Below are 9156 nucleotides of genomic sequence, written 5' to 3' on the forward strand. Positions count from 1 at the left end.
TATGTATATATATATATATATATATATATGTAGGCTGTAACCTAGGCTAGGATTTAAGTAAGAAAGCAACATCAATGCAACCACTCTTGTCCAATATCTCAGCCCAATCCTGAAATGCAACACTGACACGGGCAGTTTATAACTTTGAACATCCAGGCTAGGATGTGCCGAAGGAGACATTTGCTCGTGTACAGTATTCAGTCATAATGGAAAGTCAGAATCTTAAGCTCCCTACTCTTGCTTACATAAGAAAACGAGCTGATGTCATTCAAATTTTTAAGATCTTTTAAAGGAATAGATAATTTAAAGTATCTTGACTTCTTTGAATTGAAATCCAGAACCAGAGGTAACTGCCTGAAAATTAGAAAGCAACAAGTTAATTCCAGATTAAGACAGCTTTCCTTCTCTATAAGAGCAATCAACGACTGGAACAATTTGCCAGATAAAGCCTCAATCGCACTGGATTAAATTTTGGGAATATGTAACCGTCATCACGGTAAACATTTCTAGGGTAAATGTTACCGTCAATCGCACTTGGACTTTTCAACTTGGTTAGTTTTCCCGAGTAGTGTAAAATTTACTATTGAGGGCGGTACATTTTGACCCGTAACATGACCCGTACTGACATGACCTACAGCCTTCTGATCCCTTGATCTGTTTCACGCGCTGATTTGCACATACTTTCTAGCTAGTTCTTACTAAAATCGTTGGAAAAAGAAAATGGCTGAAAAAAGCAAACAAACGAAGAAAAAAGTTAATTTAACCGACTTGTGGATGTTTGCATTGGATTTTCCAGGCCTGTCAAAATAGCTCGGTAGGAATTCCTAAGTAAATTTCACTCCCGAAAACTAACCGGTGGCGACAGTCAAGTTAACCGAGCAGGACTATCCGCACTGGATTTTTTCGGTCGAACTTACCGACAAGACGGTTACTTTTACTGAAATAAATCCAGTGCGATTGAGGCTTAAGATTGTAAATGCATCCACCGTAAACGAATTTAAGACAGAGATTGAGAAACACTCGTCAAATCAACCCCTGAAGTTTAATCCCTATCAGAGGAAATGGGAAGGAGTACCTAAGCGGAGCATACTGTATAAGCTTTAGCTTCAAGCCCAACAACAAAAATAAAAACAAAAAGCAAAAGCTGGTTTCTACCCCTTCGTTATATCAACACAATTGATAGATCAAAACTGGCTCCACCGCGAGTCTTTTGTGAGGAGGAAACTCCACCAATGCCAACTGAGGAAGGAGTGGTGTCTGCTGACGCAGATGCAGAAGCAATATCGCTGCTGCAGGAGGGCCAAACTGTATTAAATGAGAACCACAACATCTTCAGCCGACCTGGCTCTATCGACAGTATTAATGCTTGGGACTATGGAGTCTTCATTGGGAGCCGAGAGGAAAAACTTTAAATTTATCAACAAAGGTACGCTAACGGCTATGACTGAGATGACCAACAGTACAGTACACGGTGTGAAGTCTTTGACAACAGAATTGGCATTGAGTCCTTCTGCTTCACAAATCGGACCAAGTTTCCCTTGTTTAGAGAGCATACTGTATCAGGTTTCCAAAACGACTTAGAAAATTGTCGACCAATGAGTTGAAATATAGGGAAATGCCGAAGGCATTATCTGGAATACGATTCATTGCGGGATGAAAAAGCGGCAGAAGAGGAGGCAAAACAAAGACGAAAGGAAGAATGCAAGATGAAAAAAAAAATGGCTTCTGCCCAGTCAACAACAAAACAAATAAATACCAACATTTAAGGCAACAAATGTCGAAAAAGAGTATGACGATTCCAACCTATGGGTATGTTGTGAGTGTGGACGTTGGTTAAACTGCACATCAAATTGCTGTAGTATTGGCGAAGTTGAAAAGATGATGGAAGAGGAAATCGACAGCTTTAGATTGGCAATACAGTGTCTGCAATTGATTTTTGGCTGGCCTATCATTTTGCGGTATTAAAAAAAAAATGAATAAAAAACAAAAAGTGTGGGTGTACAACCTGTGTAAAGGTGCTTAAGGAGCACTGAAACAAGAATGCCGATAGTTGAAAAATGATGGGCTTCTTAACTCACAAGTGACTATGAAAGAATTTTAGGTTTAGGGAAAAAATATCAGACCGAAAATGCACGTAAAAACAATTTAAAAGCTTTCGTTTTATTGGTAATTTGTTGTTGTTGTTGTTGTTGTTGTTGTTATTATCATTATCGTTATTATTATTATTATTTATATTATTATAATACAACATCTCGTTCACTTGAGTAGGATTACTTGGAGACATTAAAACATAGAAAAAGGTTGAACCATTTAATAAATTTGGCTCAACAAAAGCAACATTTCAGTTTAACTTGTAGAGTAATTTGATAATAATTTTGTTGATCAATTCTTAATCCATTTTTTGCTTTCATCTCCTTAGCCTGGGAATGCTGGTTGTGGAGCTCTATTGGAAACATGCACCAAAGACTTGTAACAACTTTGTTGAACTTTCAAGAAAAGGCTACTACAATGGCATCTCATTTCACAGAATTATCAAAAATTTCATGGTCCAAGGAGGAGACCCTACAGGAACAGGTGATATTTTATTTATGTTTCATATTTCAAATAAATGTACATTTCACTAAATTTAATATTATTTGTTAATTTGTTACAAATTAGGTCTGCTGCGTACTGAAAACGCATATTTTATATACAAATGATGCTCAAATATTAAGTAAAATATGGTGATATCATATTAAACCATCTCTTCAATAAAAAGTGAAGATAAAGAAGAATCACTTTGGAAGTATATGATACAATACTTCCATGTTGACTGTTAAGTTTAAAGGTTATTCATTTATACCACGCAAAATACAAGGATGTCTATGCGCAAAACAGCTGATGTAATTGGAAAATAAACAAGAAAAGAGAAACTTCAAGCCAGCAGCCAAACAGCAATATGGTGGATACACCCTCGTCGCTAAGCAGGGATCTGTCAAAATGTACCATCTCTAGCACCAGTTGAGTCTCCTGGTAGAACTAGAAAATGCAAGCTGGCAAGGTTATGACTTCTACCATACAGTAGGCCTACTCATCCACCTACAAGTAAATCTCAAGTTTCAGGGAGAACTAAGTAGAAAGAAAGTTGAATTGTTTTAGCTTGAGAAAATAGTTGTGTTATTTTTGCAGGAATTGAACTGTAAGACTGAAAGGAGAACATCATACTTTTTTCACCATATAAAGGAAATGATTGATTAATCAAGCTATAACCCCTACTCCAGGCTAAAGCTACATTGGATATCTGCTACAGGTGTGAAAGGCCAAAGTTTGTACTAGAAAAGTATGAAATGTATGGAAGCCAGTTGATGCCACCAGTGAAATAAATTTAAAAGCCGTTAAGTGGCGGCCACCATATAATTATCTGGTGGCCGCCACTTATTATCTGGCAGTCGCCACATAATTATCTGGCAGCTGCCTCATAATTATCTGGCGGCAAATGCATGAGAGTGTTGCGTGTTGTTTTCGTTTTCATGAATGTGCCGAAAACATATCTTTTTTTTTTAATTAAAGGTCGAGAAGGTGCTTCCATATATGGTCAATATTTTGCGTTTGCCACTTAACGGCTCTTAAATTTTAATTCACTGGTGGTACTAACAGGCTTCCGTAAAATGCATCAGAGTGTTGCAAGTTGTTTTTGTTTTCATGAATGTACCGAAAACATTTTTTTTTTTTTTTAAATTACAGGTCGAGGAGGTGCTTCCATATATGGTCAATATTTTGAGGATGAAATTCATCCAGAGTTGAAGCATACTGGTGCTGGTATTCTTTCAATGGCAAATAGCGGACCAAATACGAACGGAAGCCAATTTTTCATTACCCTTGCACCGACGCAGTGGCTGGACGGCAAGCATGCAATTTTTGGGCGACTCTCCAAAGGCCTTGCGATTTTGAAGCGAATGGGCATGGTGGAAACGGACGGCAACGACAGGCCTCGGGAAAATGTAAAAATAATGGTAGCATATCCAGTAATGGATGCTGATAGTTGAACACGTCTACTGTATCAAGATGAATTTGGAACAATCAACGCTAAGTGGGATCTGTACAACCGGTTTGCGCGTGGAAAAGTGGATTGTGGGTTCGTATCCTCATATGGACATATCCAATTCCATCGCAATATTGATCTCAAATCTCTAGTGATCAATATGCAGAGTACAGTACATAATGTATAGGCTTGTTTTACATGTTGTAGGACTCGGGTTATTTTTTTAGGACCCTTATTTTCTACAGTTGCTTATCCAATGAATTATTGTATGGATAGCACTTTCGCATTTTGGTTGCAGTAGAAATATTACATACTATATTACTATAACCAATAAAAATAGATATTTTTTTTATGCATTACTGACACACAGTGCAGTGAAGTTTTACCCCTGAGGGATGTTGACCTAAATAGTGCCACCATTAAATCTGTTATTGTTAACAGGGTTCTCCCCAGGATTTTTTTAAGCTGTAATGGCAAATGCGTAACTCAAAGTTTTACGGTGCTTAACGCGTCGGTTACGCATACATTGCTTAACGCGTCGGTTACGCCTTGATGATGGTTGTGCAAGGCTTGTCCACCCATGTTGTCTGGCCAATAACGCTCTTTCTGGGACGACGTTGATGTGTCTTGCATAGTTTGCAAACCATACCTGCATATTTGTAATATTTTAATAACAATATAACAATTTAAATAACTGTCAAAATGAAGGTGTATCGGTAATTTAAGCTGTGTCGGTAAATTTTATTTCTGTAGTAAGGTGTAACGGCTCCGATACAGCTAAATGCCCTGGGGAGAACCCTGGTTAAGTATAATGTAGCTTCATGAAAATTTGAAAAATTGTTATTAGACAGATCAGTGTTTCAAACCCTCGCTGTACATTTTACTTGCGTGCTTGAGCAAGGCACTTCATGTATGTTGCTTCAGAGCTGAAAATTAACCTCTAAACCCAAGTAGCCAGCAGGGCCACTGAAAAATACATGCCACTGGCCCTGGTCAAAATCAAGTCGTCCTGACTTCTTTCGGCACAACAAATTACAAAATCAAGTACTGTACAAACATAAACTTTATGTACCTTTATTCTCGTATGCAGTCTGGGACTGAATTTTACCTCTGCTGTATGGCATTGTAGCTCTAAACAATCTGCTTAACATGGTAAACAATTATCATGATCTACTGTATACAACACTACAACAGAGTAATAATATACAAAATAGCGTGATTGATAAACACTTATTTACACATACTTTTATGTGACAATATGTACTTACCGGTATTTTTAAAATTTTAATAATTGATGAATGTATATTAAAAAACTGAGTCAATTCATCGATGAAGGAACCTTTTAGGCTAGGGATGATCGCCACTGCCGCCAGGCAATTTCGACAGTACATCATCTTAGTTTCGGCGCTGGGCGTTTCTGGCTTTTTGTACTTCAGCCACGGCAGACCGTGGTGCCATTTCGTTAGAAATTTCCTATTTCTTGATTCGTTCTCGTACCTTCGTTGTGTAGCCAGAGTTTCTTCATTTGTTTTGTTTTGTTTTTTTTTTTGGTTGGTGGGATCTCCTCATTCCAGGACCTTGACAGTCCAAATGAATGTTTCGGCCTTTTTGCACACGCGAACGGAAATAGCGCACCGCGGATGAAAAGTTTCAAGTTTGTGTCGCGTCATTATTCATCGCCTAGCTTACGTCGCTGTAAGGGCATGCGCAAATGCCGATTAAGAAAACAACAACAGGACTGAGCATTGTGTGTGGAGAGAGCGAAGGAAACTATCAAGCGGGGAGCAATTATAGTATAGGCCTAGTAGTAGTAACAACAACCGCAGTGTGCTGTCGGAGTCCCTCCAGAACTCAGGGCCTAGGCCTAGAGCGTAATCGCAAATGAAGCCATAATAGAAGGCCTTAGTAAGATTATTTTAAGAAGAATTCGTGAAAATGGTAGGCAGTAAAAGAGAAAAAAAAAATACAACAAAACACATTCTCAGAATCCATAGTATAACTTTATTGTTGAAATCAATTTTTTTGGTGATTTTTTTCTCGTCGCCAAACGGGGCGATATTTCCAAAAATTTCTGTCGGCCTGAGCAATTATTAGTCGCCACTGGCGATCGGACGACCGTTAATTTCTAGCCCTGTTGTTTCAGTCTACCCAGCTGTATTAATGGGTACCAGCAAACTGCTGGGAGCAGCCTGAACTGCACTAGCGTCCCAGACAGGGAGAACATTACACTCTCTCCTCCGCTTCACTCCACAGAAACAGGGCACAAGCTCCAGCCTTAATGGCTCAGCAAGGCTGGCTGCCATAAAATGTGAAAACCATTAAGAGAGCAGCTGCTTTGTAGAGATCCATTCTAAATGGTCCACTCAGCAGCTGCAACTTAGTCAATGTATTAAAATAAAAACATGTTCCCAGTTACAGTGTAACTGTATTTAGTTTACTTACTCCCACCTACTGTAGGTATGGCATTATCGCAATTGTCTTACCTGCTCCTTACTTCACGAGAAAGAAAATTTAACTATAATATTGCAATAAATACTTAAAAAGTAACTTGCTCTAATATTGAATGCAAGCAAATAGTCATGCATAATATTAACTACAAATGGGATTTACAAAAACTTTGTCACCAGCCAAATCATGACCAAGCAATGAGGAAATGCCCTCCACTTGTATAGTATGTCTAGCACCGACTGTTACTAATCTACAGATTTATTCGGACTATTATTTAGAATACATTCTTTACAAATGTAATTTCACATAATTTAGCGAATTCCTAGTCAACATTTCTAGATGCGCCAGCGATCAAGTAAATGCTCCTTATCTCCAGTAAACTCAACAGAAGTGGTATTAGCAGCTTTATTTAAATTTCTAAAATTTTACCTGTTTGCTTTAGTTATAAGCTTTTAGAATTGCCCCTTTCACTATATCGTAATCAAAGTGACGAGGCTGAAAATATAATCTCATGCCTTTCCCACCAGGGCATTTTGTAAATCATAAGAGCAAAACATGTTTAGGCCACTTAAGGCTGCCCGCAATCTTCATGAAATACAGAAATTAATTTATCTACCTGTCCTCACGAAATGCAGGCACTAGTTCAATATACTTAGTGGCATCAGATTTACTCATTTCAGATGGTGGCCCTTTCTGCATATCCATCTCTTTTTTAATCTTCTGCTCTCTCTCCTTTCTCGCTCCAACTTTATCTGTCTTTCATCTTTCTCTCGCATTCCACCTCTTTCTTCTTCAACTAAAGTGTTGGCTATAAATCTCTCAACATGTTCTCGCTGACACTAAATGCATCAGTTGGACTATCTTGATTAACTCTATCAGTTTCTAAGGCTAAAGCATCGACCATATTTTGCTACTAAATTCTTAATTTCTCGTTTCTTCATATCTACTCTTACTTTCACTGTAAGGATTTTAGCTATCAGCAAACAAATCGTTTTTTTCTTAATTCATTAAAGTCATCTACAGAAGGGTTTCCCATGCATTAATCAATGTCATGTTGACCGATGCCATATTACAACCTGTGTTACTTAAAAATGATAGATATGTGTTGATTGAAAATTAAATCAGCATAATACAATTATAACTTAACGTTATTGTCTTGGCAAAGGTCAGTCAGTCAGTCATTTCTATTCCTCTTCTATTTCAGTCCTGCTATGACTTGTTCCTGGTCTTATTCCTGGTTTGTATCTTGACTAAATCAGTTCTGATTCCTTTTTGTCCTGGTCTTAACCTGGTACCTTGACTTTACTGCTCCCTCTATCGTCCCCATATCACAATTCTTCTCTTTGCCCTTTAGTAGGCTTTATTTTGAAATGTTTTCTAACTAACATATCAATTCCTTGCGTTCCTTTTCTTATCCTTTTCCCCCAGTTGGTTTCAATTAACTTCTATAGTTATGTACAGCAGTTCTCTTCTCCTCTACAGTTAAATTTAAGGCAGTTGAAGTCGATCACCTGGTCTTTTTTTCTAGCGATTTCTCTGGTCACTGTCGAGTTGGATTTTCTTTATTGTTTTTCAGACAAGCTCACAAATTTCTGTCTGCAATATAGAACAAAGTATTGCCATCTCAGTCCTCTTTTGTGTTTAAATCATTGCACCCTACCACTATAAAGACGGGATATGACTAAAAGCTGTCTCTCCATGGAAGTCCACACAGCTATCATCCATGAATTTCGCAGAGTGGATTGACTCATCTTGTCTTACCGACTCTCTCTTTACCCAGAAACAATACTAAATATTCCCTGGAATATTTTACATAATTTGTAAGATTTTGTTTTTATTGTAATTTCAGTAAGATGTTCAAGCAAAAAAAATGGTCATCAAGAACATATTTTGAGGATTACAAAAGCATTTAGTTTACGTATTAATTGCAATGCAATTGACACATCTTGTTTTGCCAACTCCCTCTTTACCCAGAAACAATACTAAATATTCCCAGGAATACTTTACATAATTTGTAAGATTTTGTTTTTAATTGTAAGTTCAATAAGAAGTTCAAGGAAAAGAAATGGTCATCGAGAACATCTTTTGAGGATTACAAAAGCATTTAGTTTACGTATTCATTAATTGCAATGCAATTGACACAAATTGTCTTTCCCACATCTTCTTTTCCGAGGACAATACTGTACTGAATATTTACAACTTGTTTTGCTAAATCTTTCCTTAACTCTTTCACTGCTGCAGGTAAATGCACCCCCTGTGCTGGGCCTTTTTTTTTTTTTGAGGGAAAAAGGTGATTTTGAAATAATGCCAAAAAATACTAAAAGAGGTGATTTTGACATTCTTTTTGAGTGTTGGGGTGGAAAAGAGGCTGGCCTATGTGGTGAAGATTAAAAATTTTCACAATTAGGTGGTGGCGTTCATCTTGAATTTTCCTTTTTTTTTTATAAATTCTGTAAAATACTTACTTTTTCTTCAAGAAATTCATATGGGATGTTGTTTTTTTCATGTGATAATGAAGATACATAAAATGAACAAAAACATCGCTCTAAAATATGTTTTTTGTAACAAGAAGTCATTTACAGTATACCCCATATAAGTCAGTTTGTAAATAATTGTAACAACAATGATTGTCTTTCATGAAATAAAACTGCTTGACAGCAAAAAAAATCACCTGTATCATCGACAGA

At 37.2% G+C, this 9156-nt stretch overlaps 1 protein-coding gene across 1 annotated transcript in view; it reads left to right on the plus strand.

The window, feature by feature from the left end:
* Positions 1–4451, plus strand: part of LOC117117834 (peptidyl-prolyl cis-trans isomerase-like 1) — a 7928-nt gene extending 3477 nt beyond the window's left edge. Inside the window, exons 2-3 of the mRNA XM_033262303.1 lie at positions 2420–2574; positions 3724–4451. Of these exons, the coding sequence (XP_033118194.1) occupies positions 2420–2574; positions 3724–4025 (457 nt within the window). The 3' untranslated portion in view covers positions 4026–4451. The remainder of the gene's footprint in view (positions 1–2419; positions 2575–3723) is intronic.
* The last annotated feature ends 4705 nt before the right edge of the window (positions 4452–9156 follow it).

The sequence above is a fragment of the Anneissia japonica genome, unplaced genomic scaffold (assembly GCF_011630105.1).
Source record: "Anneissia japonica isolate Jap-2015-1 unplaced genomic scaffold, ASM1163010v1 scaffold288248_len282104_cov177, whole genome shotgun sequence".
Classification (NCBI taxonomy): domain Eukaryota; kingdom Metazoa; phylum Echinodermata; class Crinoidea; order Comatulida; family Comatulidae; genus Anneissia; species Anneissia japonica.